The sequence below is a fragment of the Lepidothrix coronata genome, unplaced genomic scaffold (assembly GCF_001604755.1).
Source record: "Lepidothrix coronata isolate B3197 unplaced genomic scaffold, Lepidothrix_coronata-1.0 Scaffold6, whole genome shotgun sequence".
Taxonomy (NCBI): Eukaryota; Metazoa; Chordata; class Aves; order Passeriformes; family Pipridae; genus Lepidothrix; species Lepidothrix coronata.
In genome coordinates this window covers 7,307,937-7,330,172 of record NW_016690186.1, presented here as the reverse complement: position 1 = coordinate 7,330,172, position 22,236 = coordinate 7,307,937, and the positions used below count along the sequence as shown (strand labels likewise).

General features: G+C 39.7%; 1 protein-coding gene across 2 annotated transcripts in view; it reads left to right on the top strand.

Moving 5' to 3' along the window:
* TAF4B (TATA-box binding protein associated factor 4b) overlaps positions 1-22,236 on the top strand; it is a 70,454-nt gene that overhangs the window by 37,466 nt on the left and 10,752 nt on the right. For both annotated transcript variants that reach the window (XM_017833846.1, XM_017833857.1), the window contains exons 11-14: positions 1,214-1,344; positions 6,055-6,180; positions 7,122-7,178; positions 19,596-19,715. In XM_017833846.1, coding sequence (XP_017689335.1) covers positions 1,214-1,344; positions 6,055-6,180; positions 7,122-7,178; positions 19,596-19,715 — 434 coding nt within the window. The remainder of the gene's footprint in view (positions 1-1,213; positions 1,345-6,054; positions 6,181-7,121; positions 7,179-19,595; positions 19,716-22,236) is intronic.

The following is a 22,236-nucleotide window of genomic DNA, read 5'->3' as shown; positions in this document are numbered from 1 at the left end:
GTTCTGATAATCTAGTGAGAAGCTGCTGAGGAAGTATTGAAAAGTCCTTGAGCAAAATGAGCTTTGCATTCAGCTAAGGTACACGCCAATGCTTCCTGATCAAATACACTTTGATTGTATCTGGGAAAACATCCTAGATTCTCCCTGTCTTGTGAGATTGTTAATCATTTTCAGTTAGAGTAGCAAAGGCAAATGAAATAGGTGATTAGTTTTTTTACAGTGTGCTGTTTATCCATTCTTAACACTTCACTTGGCAGTAAATACCGAAATGGGTTTTGAAGGCGTGCTGTATATTGCATCATAAAGTATTACAGCTGCTGTAAATGCAGCGAGGGGCGAGGAAAAGCGCTTCTGACAGGTACAGTGTATGAGGCATGTGAAGCTGCTGCCTGCCGTGCCTACCAGGGAAAAGTTGCTGCTGTCCAGGTGTCTGGATGGAGTCGCGTTGAGTGATCGATGGTGTCAACTGCGGGAAGGCTTCTCCGTTGGCAGCCTGCAGCCGCAGGAAGGTTACGGAGGTGATGCCCAGCTCTGGGTGCAGGGCCAGCACAGCTTTGCCTGGAGCTGTCACCAGCCTCGGTCGCAGCTGCTGAAACGCAGAGAATCAGCAGCAGCCCCAGAGAAAAGGTTGAAGGTGATGGCAGGATGACCCCAGCTGGACTCGAATCTATGTTGTCCGAGCTGCTGCTGTGGGTCGGTTGGGCCTGTCTGCCCCGTGTCCGTCAGTCAGGGCACTTGAGAGGGTCCTGTGTGCCTGGAGTGCGCTGCAAAACCCATTCCTGCTCATCAAATAAATGTCATGAGTTGTTAACAAGCACGGTGTCAAGCAGGGCAAAATGTAATTCTGTATTTTTTTTAATTACTGGAATTAACAGAATATGTCACTAATTTCTACAGCTACTGCTTCTCCCCCTCCCCGAACATGAAGCTTGATTTGTGTTCTTATTAACTTTGTCCTATAAATGACCTTGCAAGGAGAGTGGTTCTGGAGGCTAAGTGAAACAATGTCTATATTTTCTGAAGCTCCAGGCTAAGTTTTATTAATGTAATGTCTAAGATCTTTGAAGTTGTGACTTTACCAGGAAAATCATAATCTCCAAACCTTTATTCATAATGGGTATGACTTCCAGGGGGAACAGAATACCTGCTGTGCTAATTATTTCAATTATCAGCTACTACTAAAACACGTAATGGATTTTCTCTGCTTCCACAGGTAAAAGGCATGACATTATGGAACTTAACTCTGATGTTGTGAACTTGATCTCCCACGCTACACAGGAGAGATTACGAGGGCTCCTAGAAAAACTAACTGTAATTGCTCAACACAGAGTATCAACCCACAAGGTAAAGGAAATCATTAGGCAAGTTTTGCACCAAAGTTTTCCTGCTTTGCAGCCTTGAACCTCTTCCAAGTGTAGGCACATCATAGGCAATATGTGCATTTTCAGTAGCTACCAAAGGCTGGTTTTAACAGTTATAGCTTATAACTGTTCTATTTGACTTGTTGGACAGGTGCTCTTAAAACCTAGCATAAGACTAAATGCATGTGTTTCTTCTCTTCCATAGAAGTGTTGCCTGTTATGCAAAATTTATCTTACATGTAAAGCTCTTTTTGAATGCTCTTGATGGTGGGTTGATTTAGGGCCTTGTGTTTTCCTTATGCATTTACTGTTGGTAGAACTGCAATATTGATGCAGTAAAAAGCCTTGGTAAACTGAATTGAGTATTTTACTTTCAGAAGGTGCTCCATGTGAAGGCAGAGACCCTTTTGATCTCAAGATTTCCCTCCCTCCCTCCCTTCCCCCCCCACCCCGATACTTCAGACTCCCTCCCCTCCCTATCTAATACAAGCCCCTCTTATTAGCTCCATTCAATATAAAGTATATTGGGTCCCAGTAAGCCAGTATCCCTTGATATGCTTGTATGGTACAAATAGGAAGCAATAATTTACTGGCTAAAATAGCCTTTTTTTCGTGTCATTGAATAATAAGATATTGATCCTTATTTTCAATATGAATCTGTCTTAGAAAAAAAAGGAAGTTAAATGTATCTGTCAACTCTTAAGGTCTTGTTTGTTTGGGTTTGGTGTTTTTACAAGAACTTTTTACTTAATGAAGTTTAACAAGAGCAGCTAACTGATGGAATAGGAGTTATTTTTGTACTGAACACTTTTTATAGGCCTTTAAGCACTGGAGCAGCAATAGTAAAGAGGAAGAACTATTTGGAAACTTTTAAGCATTTGTGGTGATGTCTGAAGCAGTTGGAGTATGCTATTCTTTGACAGAAGAAAATATAGTAGCAAAAAAAAATTAATACAGGAGAAGTATGCAGTTTTTTATGAGAAGTTTTTAGAAATTTGCACATGTTCTGTGTTATTTCTCTAAAGTGGAGGGTACAATTGAGCTTGTGAAGAAAAGTGAGGAGGCACACTGAAGTCCTGAGTAACTAGTAGGACTAAGTGTCTTGCAGACTCTGAGAACGTAAGGAAATGTTTTTTGGACAGTAGGCTCTATGGGGCTGATTTATTTCTCATTGAACTAAAGCAATAGAAAAACAGATAGGTTTTTGTCTGATTGAATTGCCAGAAGCAATGATAAGATTGTAAGACTTCAATAAGCTTGCTTTCTTATCCTCTTCTCTCAAAAGCAAAACAAACAAACAAAAAGTAATGGGCATAGTAATCCTAGAGGCACAGGTACCCCCTTTTGTTAGGAAGATGGTATTCTGCTACAGGGGAGCGTCCTACAGGATTACATTTGTGAGTGATGTTACTGCGAGAGATGCTGACAGGCTTTTAGAAATCTGGGAGCAGAACGCTGCAGGGTTTTAGAGTCACGTTACTCAGTTGGTTAAAACCTGGTTCTAATAATGCTAAATTCACAGGTTTGATCCTCATGAGCCATTCACTGACGAGTTTGATTCGATGATCCTTCTGGGTCCCTTCCAACTCAGAATATTGTGTGATTCTGTGATTCATATATATATTTACATAGCCCTGTATTACATCTCCCCCAGTGCTTACCCCCTCTTCTCTTTTCCCTCTAGGCTATTGATTGGTACCATTGTGCAGTGTGGGCTTCATGTATTTCAGATAATTTCCCAGAGCCTTTCCAAGAGTCAGGTAGTTGGTTTGTAAGGCTTTATATTGGCCTGTCTTCAGTACAAAAAAACCCTACAGTAAGAGGAATAGGTGTGGTACAACCAAAGTAAGTTGTTATGGTAGGAGTTGGTGTACAAATGCCAGTAATTCATGGGATCATACTCAGGAAACTCTTCTTCCCAGTTTGCTCAGCTCATGCCTAGCAGCTTTCATCTGATGGATAGCCCTGCAGAGAGAGTGAATTGGCAGGGTAAAAGCTTCATACCATGCCACCACGTAGACTTGCCAACTTTTGCTAAACTTTAGAAAAAAAAAAAAAAGTATGTAATTGGAAGTTACTAAGTTAATTAGGATAAAACTATCACGGTGGTCTCTCTATCTGAAGTAGGAATAGCCTTTCAGATTGTTGTAAACTGCTCACTGTGATGCAGCTCTTGCTGCAGTGCTCTTATGGAGCCTTTGTAAGACCATAATGGGAATTAGCTAGCCGGTTTAGTTCCTCGGCTCCTTCTCTTCTACAGTCTGGAAAACTACTGAGGTATAAGAGTATGCATGTGAGGTGATACCTAAGACTAGAATTCATAATGACAGCTAAGCACTACAGTGATTAAAGAACATGTTTTATGTGGATGGATTCATCCCAGCACGCAACGGCTGCCCTACTCCTGTGGCCGGAGCCCATGAGCTTATGGTTTCAACATAAACTGCGTGGTAATGGTGCAGCGTGGTAATGCTGTTGAGCTATAAACGGTGCTCCAGGAAAACATTTTCCCCACATGCAGCTCTAAACTACTTTATCTGTAGGGTGATAGGGTGGTGTGGGTGATATGCTTCATCATAACAGTGCTGGCTACAAGTTAGGAACAGGTATACAATGTGATGTTTTCCGTCTAAGCAATTCAGTGCTAAACAATGACAGAGAAGTCTATTTTGAGTAGGACAAAACACAACTGCAGGTGTTCCTCTTCTAAAAATTCCTGAAATAATCTCTCTTAGAACAGTTGATGAGCTGAAATACTGTTATGGATGCACCCATTTCTTGTCCTATATAAGCTTGTGGTAGTGCATTGGAGACCTGCCGGTTGAGAGACTTGCATTCCTAATTGGTGTAGGGTCATGGATTTGGCTTAAAATATGTGTAAACATCTGACTCTGATTCTGGGTATTCCGAAGCGAAACACTTCTAAACTTTGGAAAAAATAATCTTCTGGTAATACAGTTTTCTTCTTTGTCCTTTTAAAAGGATTGTGGTATGGTGGTGGATTATTATAAGCTGCTGCTTCAAAACAAGTTGTACTAATGTACTGGGAGTGATTCAAAGTAGTGTATGCGTTGTGGGGAGTGGTAAAAAAAAACTTGAGCGGTAACAGAAGACGGGGAGAAGGTTTGTTGGACTTTCTTGCAGAGCCACAGACACTGCTTTGGAAAGAAAGTCTCTGGTTGCAACATATGGTGTGGTTTTAGCCCCAGTTGGTAATACATGACAATGGGGTGGCTCATTGAAAAGGACCAAACGTAATACCAGGAGAAGGATTGATTTCATGCTCTGGCCGGGTTGGGAGAATTCAGATTAGAAGACAACAGTGCCCCACAAGAAGACTTTTACTTTCCTTACAGCTTTTAATAGGGTGTGACTGGGTATGGGAGGAAGAATCTGAGTGTAGTATGCTTGAAAACTAAAAATTGAGCTGCTGAAGTCATTGATATATACTGATAAGTCTATATACTTAACATGTAAGCTTGCCTAAAATACAGCTGTAAAATATCCTGTGCTTATTTCAGAATAGTTGTATGTCAAAATTGATTCATTAGAGTGTGAGATTGGGGTAAGATAGAAAGAAAAAGTTGCTGAAAGTACCTAGTGTGTTAAGCTGAAAAAAATTTCTCAGGGAAACAAGTTCACAAAGCAACAGAGAAAGAAGGTAAGTGTAGGACATGCATTAAAAAGTGGTACAAACAGGTGGCACGGACATACCTCATCTAGAATGGGCTCCTTGTCATGTTTTGCTTAACGCCTTCTGGCCAACACAAGGCTTAAATAGCTTGCCTTTAGAAGAGCAGCATAGTAAACCCAAGTTTTCCTTTGCCAGTTGACCACGTTTTGGATCTTTCCTTTCTCTGTCTTTCCAATCTGCAGTAAATGTCAACTCAGGCGTTCCAGTGAGGGCAAAATTGGAATGAAAAATGAACTACTGATTGCTACTCTTGAGACCAAAATGACCCTAGTTTTGTTTCAATGCCTGTGTCCAGTTATTGTTGGAACTGGTCATTAGTATTCACTGGCCCGATTTTGTACAGGTGGTTGGACCAGATGACTTTCCTGGGTTACCTTTCAACATAAACTATCCTATGACTTGAGAGTGTTCACTGAGGCAAAAATATGTGTTCTTAAAGCTATAATAAACCATATCTAACCATATCTAAACCGTATCTTCACCCCCAAGATTCATTATAACTAGTTCTAAACCACCCCTCCGCTACATAGAACTTTTTTGGAAATACCAGGTAATGCTTATTTCAACTTCTGCATTAAATGGCTGAAACTAGAACATAAAACACTAGAAACTTAAAATGTCAAATTCTAATTTTTTCTCTCTTTAAAGGGGAAAGGATATTTTCCTAAATGTGTTTACTGGATATGAAGTTGATGATTTAAAACAAAATTTTAGGCTTTTAACTAAGGTTAGGGAAGACTGTTGTAATTTTAGTCAATATAGAGTAGATGTTTTTAATGGCACTTGTTCAATAACCTCTTACTAGTCACAGACACCTAGAAACATGCTTCAGTGGAGAGGAGATGTGTAAATAACTACGTACCACCTGAAGTCTTTCTAAAACAGGCTACACTTTTCAGCTTTGAAAAATAGTGTTGTTCAGATTGTTCCCATTGGGTTTATTAGCTTTAGTTGTGTATATAAAGGCCTGGTTGTCTATAACAAACTTCTTTTTTCCAGGGGAGTGATAAGTACATCGTATGTAGTGACACCAGAGCACAGCTGAGATTTCTTGAAAAGCTTGATCACATAGAAAAGCAGAGAAAAGATGAAGAGGAACGTGAAATGTTGCTTCGCGCAGCCAAGGTAAGATTCTTGCTTTCCAGGGAAGTAGTTGTGTCCTCTAGATTGGTGAACATCTTCAGGTTTCTTCTATTTCTGCTTTAAATGTAGTAACCATTAACCCTGTTGCTGGAAATTCATAATGTTTAGGACAGTTTAGGCTTTACAGAAAAGGATTTAGCCTGTTTACATTTAAAAAAAAATAACAGGAGTTCTTTGAAATGTGTGTTGGGGTGAACTCTGGTTTTGAGATTATTCCTACTGGTCAAAATTAAATAAAAAGCCAAAAATATCCTTCCTGGATCATTTTTGGCTTTGAAACTGAAGCCTGGTGAGATCCACCACCCTGCCAGATGTATTTATTTTCTGTAGTCAAGATCAGAGGGCTAACCCAGCATCCTTGAAGCCCTGATGGAGCTGTTGTAGTATAGAATAAGTACCTTTCTTCTCCATTCTCTTTGCTCCAGAAGAGAAGCAGAAAAAAAAATCTGTAGATGTTGCTCTATCTGGTGTGGCTTGATCATCTGTTTGGGTTTTGTTTGTTTGTTTGTTTTCAGTCCGAATTCTGGAGCCCCTTGGATGGAAGCCTAATCTAGAGTTGAAAGAACAGCGTTGTGCTTGCATGAATACAACTCCCTTTCTTTCCTGTACTTCCTGTCCTTTTTAAGTGTCTGCTGCTGACATGAACAACATCATGCCTAGACTGGACCTGACTGACAGTGTTAGCATCATTTTCAGCTTAATCTTGCTTCAGGCTAGAGCAGAGGCAGCCGGCCCAGATGAGGAGGGGTGTGCACGTATGTGCATGGAGGGGGATGGAAGCCAGTCTGGATTGAGGCATTCACCCCTGGAGCTAAATCTTTCAATCACCAGAGAAAATTGTCATTTATTAAATATTTAACGGATACGATGGTGTTTGGATGCCAGTAATTTCTGTTCAATCTTTTTTCCTCTTCCTTTGCTAGAGCCGTTCCAATAAAGAAGATCCAGAGCAACTGCGGTTAAAGCAGAAGGCGAAAGAGGTAGGACTTTGCAGTTACCATGCTTGCCTTTGTGTGTTGAGAGAAGGTTGGCAGCCCTGTCCTGGCAATTAGGTCAGGGTTTATTTTGCTGCTGCATACCATTTGCAGAGGCCTTGGGGAAGGACAGGAACTGCCACAGGCAAGGGCACTGCTTCAAATGAGGTCAATGAATTATGAGCTCCCTTTTTTTAACATTTTATTTTTGCAGTTTCAGTCCTGTCTAGAAACAGTCCTTTGTAAACTGCAGCAGTACACTTGTTAGGAATATAATGTGGGATTAGGAAAAAAAAAAAAGAAGAAACTTTGAGATTTAGCATCTGGGACTGTACAATAGGCTACATTTTTCCAGGGTAATTGTTCGTTTTGTAAATCTGATACTGCTTATAATTCTTTGGCTGGGAGGCGGTACTGGGATTTAGTTTTAAATGGAAAACGCCTCTGGCTTTTAATTTTCTGGGCCCAGCAGTTTTCTGTTCTGGAATGGAGCCCTTGTTTCACACAGTTCATGTTTAGCTGCAGGGGTTTTAGTTTATAGCTTAGACTGGTTAAGCTTTTACTCCCAGAGGCCTCTGCATAGCAACTGTAGAAATCAACAAATAAGTTCATTTATGTCTGCAGCCTCCTCTCAGTAGCTGACTTTTTACATTTCCCAATATCCATTTCCTGACTTTTCTAGCCTGAGAGAAAAAAGCTCCACTAATTGGAGCTTATTTTAATTGAGCCTTAATATTGGATCTCACTGGAGTTGCCCCCAGAGCTACTGGGAACAGAATGAAATGAAAGTACCTAAGGTTGAAGATGTGTGTGCGTGTGTATGTGTGTGTGAAATTTTTCACTTGACCTACAGATTCTTTTCCCTGCTGAATAAATCATCAAGCCTGTTCACATTTCTGATTAAGGATCTGACAGCAGACGATAATAAAGACAATTGAGGTGTGAGACGTGTGATACAGAGCTGAAGAAATTGGTTTCTATAGTTACTTGACTGATTTCATGCAATTTTTAAGGATCTTTGTGCTAAATGAGAGTGATTTTCTGAGCAACCTTTTTCCTTAACTGTGCCTCTTGAACTATGAAATTTGTTGTTGCTTAACATTGCTGCACTTGGCTCCTAGGTGCCAGCAGCAGCAGCAGGTTATTTATGAATGCTTTAAAGGCCCTTATTGTTTGGATTAATGTAGGAGCCCAGGCAAAACAAATGGAAATCCAGTAAAATAGTATTCGAATCAATGCTCTGGATTTGCACCGTAGTAGAAGAAATTTGTAAAATAAGAGGAGAGAAGGAGCTTGCTTTACTATGTTTTAATTCTTTGTTTTCTGCTTACAACTCTTTCTTCATTCCTACAATCTGTGAGTACAAAGTTGCCCTAAAGCTCTTCCCAGTTTGCCTCTAGTGCCACCAGGATCAACAATCAGTGGGTGATGCTAATCTGTCTTGTTTTGTAGGTGACTTTACCTCTGCATCATCTCATTATTTCTAGGCGTTCTTTCTTTTATTAAAAGACAGCAAAGTAATTCATTTATGCAGCTTCTTTTCTCTTGTTCTATTAACAAGAATATGTAGGATCTTGAAAAATACTCTGTATAGATATGTGTTTTGGGTCTCTTTTTAGATTAGTTGATATTGTTAATGAGATTTCTTTTAAAAAGTAGCATGTATGTGTACAAAAAAGGAGCCAACAAGAGCGAAGAAGGCATGTAAGTTTAGTGCTTGTTGTTCTACTATGTGTTGAGTTCACCTCCTTCATCTTATCTTGTGCCAGGCTAACACAGCCTGCCTCACACTTGTCCTGCATGTTTCTCCATGCTGTACTGCTCCCAGAGTGAGAGTCTCCAACTGCTTCACCAAAAGAAGAGGAGGCAAATGTGCCTCTTGGGACACAGATCTTTGTGTTGGTATTCCCTTGCCCTCTTCGTTCTCCAGAGAATGAGTCAGACAGAAGCTTCTCCAGGCTTGACATGGAGAATAAACCCATGGCACTTTTGTGCCAGTGATGTTTTCTTATCTGTGAGCTTGAGTGGAAATGAGAGCAAATGCAGCTGGAAAAATTTAGCACTTTATTGACAGTTAGGAGGTAAATGGTCAGCACACATTTGCATTAAAAAAATGCAAACACAAATAGAACTGGAATAAGAGCAAAATAAAAATCAACAAATATTCCAAGACTACAACTGGTAACTAAAGCATGGTGAATACTGGGATCAAGGTCTGAAATGGCTTACCCTTGTCTGTCTGTCTTGTCATGTTGTGATTATAGTCTGCTCCTAAGAAACCAAACTTGGAAACTTTGATACCTCTGTCAGCTGGAATCAGATCTTTTCCAGGTCAGTCTGGTTCCGTATCCACTGGAAAGCCTGATCTGATTGTCCGCTAGTAGTTCTTTAAGAAGGAATGCAGACCTGCCTTCATCAAAGCTGTCTTTTATATCTTTATGGTAACCCCCGGGGACAAGGGAGAGTGTGTGGGGTAATGGCACTGTAGCATGTTCTAAAGCAAAGTTTCCCAAAATGCAGGGTGTACATCCTAACAATGAATACTTATAAATCCAGGATGTGCTGTCATCCAGCAGCTGGAGGCAATGTCTTAACATTGCTGGAAGTACATCCAGAGACTCTGCAGTGGATTCTTTTATCCAAAAGGCTGTACATAATTGCTGTGACCTTTTCATCCCTTTTTGCATGACCTATTGCCTCAAACTTCCCCTATGCTAAGTCATTTACTTTCCTGTATTCTTAGTCTATGTAGCCTGCTATGAAGTAAGTCTTTATTTACTTCCCCTTTTCACCTGTTTCGGCAGATTTTAATACCTATGGAAAGTGCACATTTCTTCAGAGACAGCTGCAAGGTTAGCCCCGAGCTGCTGCTTTGTGCACTCAAGAATTTTGTCCTTACTCTCCTCATGGACCAGCTCTTTGTGCAACGGTGTTCCTGAAGTCTGGGTAAATTAACCCTGTTTTTCATTGTGCCTTATCTGCCTCTTCAGACTGACAGGATACAGTCCTCTCATTGTCCCTGATGCTTGCACTATTAAACCATAACTTTTTTAGGTGGTTTCTGCTATTTCCTGTTCTACTTTCTACAGTACTTTCAGTTACAAAGAAAATGTTCAGTCAATGCAATTCTTGAAGCTGTATTTATAGTTCATCTGTGGCTTCATCCCTTTTGTGAAATGAGCTTACTTAAATTGAGTAGTTGTAGGATACTGTCAAATGTGCAAGCAAGTCATATGAACAGTGCATCCCAGAAGACCTGTAAAAATGTCTGTATTAAACAGTGTGTACTATAATTTTAAATATAAACCTGATCTCTTAGAATCATTGTGGTTGGAAAAGACCTCAAAGATCATCAAGTCCAACCAGCGCTGCCAAGTCTTAGACCACAAGTAAACCATGTCCCTATATGTGCCACATTTACACATCTTTTAAATACCTCCAGGGATGCTGACATAACTACTTCCCAGGACAGCCTGTTCCAAAGCTTGACAACCCTTCTTGGTGAAGAAATTTTTCCTAATTTTTTTGTACTTCTGTCCCTCATCTTCAAAGTGAGTAGTGCTTTTGTAGTATGGCTTTGGGAAGCTTAAGGCTGAGCCTGGGCAAACCTTTCAGAATGTTTGTGAGCAAGGTTGCTGCTTTGGGTTGAGCAGGTGAACAGGTATTTTACTGATAGCATCTTACCTTATTTCCACAGTAACTACCTTTATCTCTGCTCTTACTCTGTGTCACCTTGCAGCATCTATCAGTGGATAAAGGTGAGCAGCTACATCTTGAGCAAGGGGAAGAAATGTGTGGAGCAAGCACCTGGTGGGCAGCAGATCTGCGTCCCCCATTCCTTGCTCTGTCAGCATCTGTGTTCACTTATGACTGCATAGATCTTCCCACTCATTTGTTCCTGCCTGCTTGACATGCTTATGCATTTTTTTGACACAGATACAAGACAGCAGTAGATGAGATGCTGAGAAAATTCAATACCTTTAGTATCAACTGACTGGGAGGAAAATAGCAAACCCTAGGGTTTTTATAGAGACTGAACAAACCTATCAAAAACATCAAACAGAGAGTCAGCATGATTCCAATGAGTTCTGGGTGTTACATACTAATGACTGAATTTTAGTTGTTCTGTAGTATCTTTTCAACAGTCATCTTTTTTTCCTGTTTCATATATCCATCCTAACTCCCTTATTTCCTGTCATATTCTCAGGTAACAAGTAACTGTAACCTGATTCTTTGCTGCTCTCCCTACCACCTCCAACCCAGATTTTCAAGCTCTTTGTTTCCTTTCCCCCCCCACCTCTTGTGCTGCTTCTATATTTAGTCTTATGGACCTAATCGTTCAAATTCTTTAAGACCGTTCTTGTGGCAGGGGAAAAGTTAACCATGACCTCTCAAAAAAGCAAACACAAGATGCTGCAAGCAAAATAAGATCTCATTGCTTTTTATGAGCCTTCAGTGACAGCCTGAGAGCTTCTGCTTAATTACCTGATTTATATTATCTTTATTGTTCTATAGTGTTTCTTGCCTGCTTCTGCATGTTTTTAGAGGCAAAAAAACCACTATCATTGAAAAGACATATATTTTGTTAGCTGCAGTGTAGTCCTACAAATAACAGAAGGCTATCATCAGAGATTTGGTGTGCTACAAGTCTTGCAGAAAATCAGGGATGGAAATCCTGTAAAGCGTTAGATTATTGAGCAAGCTAAAAAGCAAACCAAATGCCTGTTTATGTGACATTCATATTGGTGTTTTGAAGAAACCTAAGAAAAGAGCAGCTGAGACACTGCATCGAAAACCACCCGAAAACCATCTGGCTGAAAGATGATAACAACTATCTTTAGTGAAAAACAAACCCCCACAAAACTCCATTAAGCGTGGTTTTGCATTTTCAAATAGCCTTTTCTCAGTTTCTCTGAGACAGAAAATGGACACATAACCAGCTGTAAGTATGGCCTTACATTAGAAACTTGCTAATAGAGGAAATGTTAGGGCTAAAAGTACAAAAAGAAAATGATAATGGAGATCCAGAGAGTTTTGTGCCGAGAAGGAGCGTTGGGTGAAATGATGAGATGGAGAGACTGGCAGGTGGAAGAAAAACTTAAACTTTCTCTAGCTTGGAGACCTCGTGAGTGAGTGAATGAATACAGTGTTACAATACTGTGTGATTGGTCTGAAAGTAATGTCTAGCAAGGGCTGGATAAGGCATGTTGTGATAAGGCAGATCTGCTCAGGGTCATTGAGAAGTCTTCTCATATATGATAGTATCTGACCCAGAAACTATGGAACAAGGTTTTGGTGTGGTGTGCTGTAGTCTATTTCTTGGCCTTTCAACAAAAGTAGCCTAGACAGTTTCTGAAAATGCAGAGCTTGATCCTGGATGCTAGACACCCAGGAAGTTCCTTGGGCCTCCCAAGTAAGGCAAGCTGATGGGACCGCACAAGGGAAAGCATGCTCCAGGTGTTCTGGAAAACACAAGAATGTATCAGTAATTGTTAAGCAGAACAAAAAAACTGGTAAAAGGCAATACATCAATACATACTCCACACAGAGGAAATTCTTAGCAAGAATGGGCAAAATAAGGAGTCCCGAAGTCACTGTGCCCTGGATTTTTTTTTGTGTGGAGTTGTTTATATATTAGGAAATGTCAAATATTAGCTGAAAGATTATTTTTTTTCCTTCTTCTGTGGGTAGATTACTTCATGGCTATTCTGGAAAAATGTTCTATTGTTTTCCAAAACATTTTATTGCACCCTTTAATTTTAGACAGACAAGGCATCTGGGCTTGGGGGACACAGCCACAGTAGGGACTGTTCTGCCACCAAAGCATATATGTGGAATATTATCCTGAAAGAATTCTACAGTATTACATACAGTTCTATTATAAGTTAGGACTGCGTATCAAACCAGGGCATGCTATTCTGCCTTTCTGCTGTTAAATCTAAATTACAACAGAGGGAAAAGTCAGTGGAAACTAATTGTATGGCTAATTAAAACAGTTTGAAAGGAAGCAATTGCAAGAAGAGAAATTGCATTATAGGCAAGAGGAGAGGGTGGTAAATGTTTAAATATGCAGCCTCCAAGTGTCAGTTTTCCTCAGAGAATGTCCCCCATATGAGAAGTCTGCTATTCAGCTACATTCAACCTGTAGGGCAGAAAATTTTGTATAGGGAAGGTAGAGGCTGGAGGCAGTAATGCTCATTGAGTTTTATGACAACGAGTGCGAGAGGCTTGGGATTGAAAACAGATTTTTAAGGTTTATTTTTAATTTTCTTCACAAGTTCCTTAAAATGCTTAAAGGGACTGTGAAAAAATTGCAGTGCTTTCTTGCAAAGACAATGAAGGGAGAAGCAACTGAGAAGAGTAGACAACTTTCAAAGCATTAAATGGAGGACACAATGAATCCCAGTGAAACTTTGCTTGAAAAAGCTGGTCAGAAAAAAAGAATTAATAGAAAAAGAAGCCATTTCAGTGGAATAAGTAGCTCCACTAAAAAGGTACTTCAGTATTTAGTTCTTTAAAAATATGTAGTTAAGGGCATATGTAGGTCTTGAGGTTCCTTTTTCAGAGATGCAAAAAATGGTAGATGTTGAAATTTGGTCACAGTTTCTTTTACTTACTTTGAATTTTAATATTTGTTAATTTATTGTTTAGTTTCTTTATTGTGGAAGCTGATAGAATTGGGAGCTTCTGCCTCTTTTGTATGCCCATATTCCTTGCCTTTTTACCCCGCAAGTCTTATACAAATTCTTGTTCATCTACTTTAGTGCTTTTATTACTCCTGATCTACTTATTGCTGGATAGCACACATAACCCTTAGGCATACATTAACTTGTCTTCAGCCTTCCCTAGTTTCCTTTCGTGCCAGTTCTTCTGTTACGTTAAATATTTATTTAATCTGTCCTGTACTTTATCTGCCTATAATGTCATATGTGAAGACATCCCCACTTTTTGCTTGATATTAAACCCAGTATCTTGTACATATTCTTTTTAGTCTTTCTCTTGTATTAATTATATCGAGCCCAGAATTGTGGTGTTTAGCTTCCACATCTGCCTTGCCAGCATTTCTTCTGAACTCATTTACATCCATGGGGCTGTTATTTGTTTGTTACTGCATTGCCAAGACAATTTTATGGCTTTTTTTTTTTTTCTAAGCGTGAGTTCCTCCAGCATTGTGCTGGAGAAGTGCCACCTGTTTGGTTTTTCTTTAACCTCAGCCCTATTACTGCTCTGTGAGCCCTGAATAATACAAATTATCTCATCTCTGCCTTTAGAAAAACCTTCCCTGGTAAAACCATTCTTGAGGATCTAGCGAGTAAATGTTTCATGGTTTTTGTCTGCTGTGAAAGTTTTTACCAAATACATGAATCCTGTGCTGGATGCTTTGTGACCAGACACGAGGGCTTTCATTTAGTCCTTTTCTGAGGTAGGAAAGGTGTTCAGCTAGGTAGCACTCCTTTTCCCCTTGCTTTGATAATACAGCCACCCTCTGCTGTACACATCATGGATTAGCTGGTGTGAATTAGTTGGCTTTGTTTGTAGTAGCATATACTTTTCATCAGTTGTGTCCAAGGGATTCTTCCTGTTTAGGGAAAATATAGAGATTTGCATAACTTCAGTTAGTGGGGCTTTGATAGTTCGGACAACCACATAGCATGTACTCTGTAACCGAAAGAGTTTAAAACCAATCTGCGGTGTTGCTTTAAGTAAAAGTCTCAGCATCTCATAGCATCTCATAGCTGAAGTACTTCTTGTCTTCTTACACAATTCGAAATTTATTTTTTAATATTAAAATGCCTCAAAAATGTCACTAGTGTAATAGTAAAAATAGATACTGCATATTTTCTGAAATGCAGAGTATGAGACATAAGTGAGAAAGAATTTCTGTGAGCAGAAAAAGAAATATTTTTCTCAGAGGACTGAGTGAAGAACAGAGAGGTCAATTTTAAAACCTTTCATTTTGTGTGATTACAGCTGTGCTGCAAATGCCATTTCACTATAAGGAAGGACTTTAAAACATACCTTATTTCTTGATTTGTGCTGCAGGTCAGATTAACTAAAATGGTTATTGTGTCACCCTAGAGATTCCTGCTTGCTGCAAGACCAGACTTTAAACCCTATTTTTATTATTAAAAAGGCCAGCAGCAACAAAGACTATTTTACAAGTTCTGAGACGTTTTCATAGCAATTTGATCTTTATACACAGGGTTTTAGAACTCTTTGTACTGCAATTCTTAGCATATGTGAAAATCTGAAGGGGGGGGAAGGAGCATGAACGTTCATTTGCCACTTGCAAATGAGACTGTCCGCTCTCATTGCCCTTCTTGAGGAATGAATTTTGAACAGAGCATGTGTTGGATTCTTCTAGTGGAACAGCAGCATCTTTCAGCAGACAAAGTAGGTCAGGTTGAGGGGAAACCTGGTCCTTTGGGGGTCTGATGTATGATGCAGCTTCGCCCTGCTCCTCTTGAATTGCCATCACACCCTTTTGTCTTCAAGGAAAAAATTCAAGATGGGTATGACATTATGATTTCACCTGGGTGTGGCAGTTTCTATTTGTATCCTATTGTAGTCAAAGACACCAGTGTTAATTAACTGACCTCTAAAAGGCAAACAATAGATGCAACTTCTCTATGTTGTATTTTGATGAAGTGTATTTACTACTTTTACTGTTACTTGCTGCAGTGATTTTTCTTCCCTAACTTACGTGCTACAAACCTAACTGTTAAAGAAAGATTTGACTCTACACAGTTGCCTTTTGCTCTTTCCTAATCTTGTTTAGGAAAATCTGGCAGTAATTAGCCAGCCAGTATCCTTGAGTATCCCTTGGCATTATCTGCCTGTCTTCTCCTTATCCTGTGCTTTTAACTGCTCACACAATGTTTGGACATTTAATCTCACACTTTTTAATGGAACAAAACTTGATGAAAAGATGATTTTGCTGGCTTGAGCAGGGTAATTTGGATGCCTGCCCATATCACTTAATGGGGATCTGTTGAGTCCATTATGGAGATTGAGTGTTTAAATTCATTTGTCTTAATTATGTTCTCAGAAAAATCCCTGGGATGTGTAGAATGCAATAAGACTATGAAGTTTTTTTTTTCTTTTGCTCCAAAACCCTGGTGAGATTCTGTATTTTTTGAAAAATCCTTTGACTGGTTATGAGGTGGAAAATGTATTGGAGAGAGTAGACGTTAGTAATGACATGCATTTCCAGCATTGTCTTGGGAACTGCCTGGTCAAAGATGCAGCAGTTCTGTTTCTAGAAAGTGCATACCATCCCCCAAGTGTCATCCTCTCCTTTGTTATTAGTGGGTTCTCTGCCAGCACTGCCCTCCAGCAGCAGTGCTCACTCCTGCAGGATGTCTGTGCCGACAGTTTGCTTTGTCTGCTTGAATTGCATGGGGTAAAAATGGTGATGGTGCAAAGGCACTACCCATCCTCAGCCAGAGCAGCATTCTGGTACTCCCCTATCAGAGACTTGACCTGCCCAGTCCTTTCCACCCCATGCTGATGCCAACCCAAAGCCCTCTCGCTATTTAATTCATAGCTCTGCGTCTTCTCCTCAGACTTGACCATGGCTGCCCATCAACATCAGCTGTTAAAAGGAGAGGGGGTCTTGTTTCAATGCTGCTTCAAGCCAGAAGTGTTCAGCAGCCACATGTTTCTGACATGTCTAGCTACAGTAGAGCTGGTTGGTATGCGTTTTGTAGGGTTGAGAGAGAAGGGGGATATGTTTTCTAATGACTCCCAGGGATGGAAGCAGAACGTTAGGCTAATAAAGGCTTTTGTTTTGGTTTTGCTTTAAGTTTAATGGTTTTAAAAGTCCTTTTACTTTAAGTGTAATGGTTCTTAAAAGTAAAGCAAATTATCTTTCGCCTTCTGGTTTTCTTTGTCAGTGGAGCCTTTTGGAATTTAATCTTTCCCCAGAGGGATTCTGTGTGCATGGCATGTTTTAATGCCTCTTCTTATGGCAAGAAGACTGTGGTGTACATGTGACCATTGTGATGACTGAACTACATTGCTAGCAGGAAGGTGTACTTTACTTCTACAGGGATGCTCCATAGCTCCCTGTAAGGAGGAGTGGCTCCAGGTGTTGGAGGCCTGGGCAGCTGAGGCTGGGAGTCAGCACCTGCCTCTGCCAGAAAATCTCAGCATTTTGTTGCTGAGATTTAGTGCTTATTCTAAGTATTTTATTGCTCCTGCTTCATCACAGGGAGTGATGAAGATGTCACATAAAAGTAGTTTCTAAGCCTCAGCCTTTCACAGAGTTTGTGAAGTTGCAAGTTACTTTTTCAGGTTTAGTTTTACTTTCCCCCATCTCTGATTGGTTGCAGTGTGGTCCTGAATATAAAGATATATATTCAAGACTGAGACTAAAGGAAAGTTTATCTTAAACATTTTATGAAAGTAGGCTGGCTAGAGTTAACCTCAGACGTTTTCAGAACACCAGTAGTCTTAAAATCTGTAGTATTTAAAGTTTCTTGAAAGCAATACTGTATATTTGGAAAAAAAAACCCAAGCAAAACACCAATGAACTCAGTGAATTCTGATAAAGAACCTTGTAAGTGTTTACACTGCACACAAAAGCAAGAATAGTGTGTGTGTGTGGTAAGTGAATGATTGTATCTGGCATTGAAAAAGTACTACTGTGTTTCCATAAGCAAAAGCCTACATAGTGTGATCAAAGCTGACTTGCAAACAGTGTTGCTTTCATAACCGAAACATCCCATCTTCAAAAAAAGAAAAACAATGAACACCAAACCCCCCAAAAATTCTACTCTCAATATATCTGTTAAAGTCTTGCTTTCCCCGATTTCTGCTAAAAAATATTGAGCATATGGATAATTTAGTCTTCCAGGGAAGAATGCCCTTTTAGGAAGCTTGCCCTGAAGTACTGGTTTTTTAAATAGCCTTAGCTGCTGCAGTACTTGATGTGAAGTTGCCAGCATCACTAAAGTCTACTTATCTGAAGTAAAATAAGACTTGTAAAAACAGCCACCCAGAAAACACCCAACCAAAAGCTCTTCTCCCCAAAACACTCCCCCAAAACCCCACAGTATTTCTTTGTTGTGGATTCATCTTTAAGTGGGAGCAAGTAGGGGAGTAATACCATGTAGGTGCTGCAAGCTCAGTTGTTGTCTGATTTTTCTCCTCTCCAAATGGGATCTCTCAGGGATGAAAAGCAAGCAAAATCATAGTGTGTTGCAAACTTAATAAGCAAAATACCTGTATTGCCTGGATGAGGCACTCCAATTAATTAATTGTTTTTAGAGTGGGAGGGAGGAGGAGAGGAGATTTGGATGCTTTCCTGCCATGGTATTGTTGTACTTTAATTTTTTAAGATGTGCACACATACACATGCAGAGAAATCCCCATGTGAACAATTTTAAGTCCAGTGAATGGGGAGAGAATGGACTAAGGAGCCATTCTAGTGGCAAGTCAGATCATTTAAGGGTTAAGATCAAACCCAGAGGTCTCTGTTTGGAAAACCTTCATTCTCCACCTCACTCTTCAGAAAGAGTGCTCCCCTCCACCTATGCTCCAAGATGGACAGCTGGTGAATCTGAAAGTGATGCGGTTGTAATAGCAAGGTGGACAATCCAAGCTAGGAAGTCTGTCAGCAGACTTGACTGGATTGAGCTCCAGAGCAGCTGGCACCTATAGTTATTGAATAGATGAAATAGTATGGACCCTGAAATGCAGGCATAAAGCTTATTTTTTATTTTAATCCTCCTTGCTGTAGGTTTCTATTCTATCCCAAGTTTACTTAACCCAGGTAAAGGTTGTTTCTAACGATTTCTTTGTGTTGAATGGTTTCTGGAGGTGAGTGAAAATAAACATGCAGCATATCTCTCTACCTTACTTCAGATGTTTCTGAACATTCAAATATGTACTGGGAAAAGAAAGACTAGCAGTCAATGGCAGCATCCTGTTCAGTTGGATGTTTCACAATGGCAATATTGAGTGCTGGGTTCAGGTAATACAGCATGAAGAAATTGAGTATCTTGCTTGTGCAGTCATTAATTGAGATTTTGAATTAAGAACGTGCCCAGTTCCCAGAACTTGGTAAGTCTGATTTTTAACACTAATCCGGCTTCATAAACCAATTCAGATAAATATTTTCTGATAATCAGAAATGGCAAAGCTTATGAGCTGATAAACCAGCTCCAAGGGTCCTCTTAAGGCTGCGCTGATACCACAATATGGTCTTCATAAAAGGTGTTACATGGCACGGTCTATAGTGCTCTAAGCATGACAACAGTACTGGAGTCTGTCAGAAGTGTCCATAAAGACAGGGAAAGATGCTCTGAAGCACATTGTGTCAGTAGGAACTGTAGAGCTGTCTGAAGCTGCTATAAAGAGAACAAGATCCTTAGGATAATGTATGTCATAATTAATGTAGATGTTTTCTTTTTAAATTAGATGCAGCAGTTGGAGTTAGCACAGATGCAACAAAGAGAAGCCAACCTCACAGCTTTGGCAGCCATCGGACCGAGGAAGAAAAGACCTTTGGATTCATCAAACATTGGATCTGGGCTGGAGGTACAGACATGGCTTGCAATGACTTGCATGGTGTTATGTCTTCGTACTGAATTATGTTTATCTTTCCCTGTAGGAAGAAGTGAAAATTCTTTCACACGAAATGGTTTGTTACATTCTGTAAGAAACCCAGTTTGTGTGATAGGTGCTGGAAAGGATTGTTTCCAATAAATTTGTTGGGGTGTTTAATTGTGTGTTGAAGGAAGAACTGTGGATAAGAGCACTGTGTAAAGGATGGAATGAAATGATGACTCAGAGAAATTTCCATCTGCAGCGGAGGGTAACGAGGCTGTGGTGGCCTTCCACAGCAGGTAGATGTTATGGCCCCTCTGTTGAACTCACAATGCATGTTTTGGATGACTTTTGAAATGGATCTTGATTTGACATTTGATGTGGACATTTATCCATGCACAATGCATAGGGACTCTTTTCAAATATTCTGTGAGCTTGCCTTGGCTAGACCCTCCCAAAAAGCAATAAATAAATAAATAAAGCCAGACTATTCACTTCCTGCAATGAGCCAGTTCTGGCTCACGTTGAATTTTAAAAGTGCTTTTAACAACTCTTTTCTGAACAAATCTCTTAATGTGCTGGCGATTAACTGTTTCCAGTACCTGGGAAGCTTTCGTGGCTGCGGAAGTTCATTCTAAGGAGACTGACAGCCTACTGCTGTTATTGTTCATCATCTTTGCTGGAGATGGGAGAAATGTGTTGCCGGCTGTCGTTCAAGTGTTACTGCCAGTTTTTCCCCTCTTTATCAGGAAACCTCGATACTGCTCAAGTGAAAGGCTGATTTGCTGCTGACACAATCAGTGAGCAGAAGCCTGGAAAGTAACTCTCATGTAGAGGAAGTGATGGTAAAGTTGTCCTTTCTGATGAACCTAAAGTCTTTTTCATTCTTGTGGCCCAGGAAGCTTGAATAGATGCTAGAATTGAAAATACTCTGTAATTTTTGCATAGTGGAGTCTGGGAGGACCTTGTATAAAGCTCAATTATTTGCAGTGTAAATGAGGCAGTGATGGCATCTGTCCTGTAGTTTTTTCTTCATCCTGGACTGTGACAGGAGACCTCACTAAGCAGGTGAGATAGACTTGTTTCACTGATTCTTTTTCTTTTTTTTTTTTGTTCCCCTGACATGGATATTACAATTAGGTCTTTCAATGCTCCCTGTTTACCACAAGTGAAGGGAAGGAATATGTCTCTAAACAAGCTGCAGAAAGCAGCGTTCACAGCTTTTGAGCAGCTATTCTTCCTTTCTTTGAAGTTTTTTAATGCATTTTCACATGAAGCTCAATGTATAGTTACTTTTTTAGAATACCACTGGAAAAACTTGAAAAAATGAGTCTAGCACAAGAACAGTTTTCCCCATCCTTTTCTCATCTTCCCCCAAGCTTCTATCAAGTAACTATTCTTGTTCTTCATAGTGGTTTTCTGTAATTACTGCCGGATTTGTTTCTGAATATTTAACAAGTCTGCCTGTTAGGTACTTTTCAGTTACTTCTCATCATCTGTGTAATGTCTGCTTTATTAAAAGCTTTGTGAGACTGTGCCAAAGCGAGACAGACAACAGTGTTCCTATTGAAAAGTGGTGATCCATTATTTACATTGGCAGTTTGAAAAAAAGTGGGCATAACACACCTAAAACTGACCATAACATTGATAACATTTCATTGTCACAAATTTACCTGCTGTATTTTAAGGTGCTTCTTGTCTAGGTTGCTCTACTGGACTGAGTTGTGAGGGCAGTAGGGGAAAATAATTCTGCCAGTGAAACTATTTTCATTTCTCGCATGCAAGCTTGCATTCCAGTGCAGAGTACTTAGGCTTCATGCTACCAGAAAGCAATTCTCTGCAGACCTTTTTTTTTTTTCTATTTTGTGAAATTATGCAGGATAGAAAACTTGAGAAGGATGTTTAGACTTAAATGTTTTAAGTGTCCCAATATGTCTGAGCAGGATTTATAAAAGGCTTAAGACTTCTCATGTAGAATAAAGAATGGTTTTGACAAACACTCTCTAGTTCAAGAAGCAGAACATTTGTCATACATTCATGATAACATGGCAAAACATCCTGAGCAGTAAACAACATTCCATTCTTCAGAGATGAAAGGAGGTCTTTGAAACTGAAAGCAAGTACAATATGGCCTTAGGCTGATACACATTTGGGCATCTTTAAAATCATCTTTTTGGGCAACCTGTCTGAGAAAAATTTAAACAGGCAGGATATACTTTCTCATTTCAAATTGCAAATACAGACAGCTTTACTCTCAAGTAATCTTAAATGTCAGGGCTTCCAGACTCTGTAATGGCAAGGAGTAAATCTGTGCATAATACTTCTGTGACCTTTTTTTTATTTTTAAAGCCTAATATCTTCATAGACAGATATGATGGAAGAAATTATTCCTGAATACGAATGATCCTTTGACATTATTGAGTGAAATCAGTGGTGGTAACTGTATTAAGATTTTTAACTAAGACTTCAACTTTCTTTGGATAATGTTCTTTCTTTCTATCTCTTACATCCA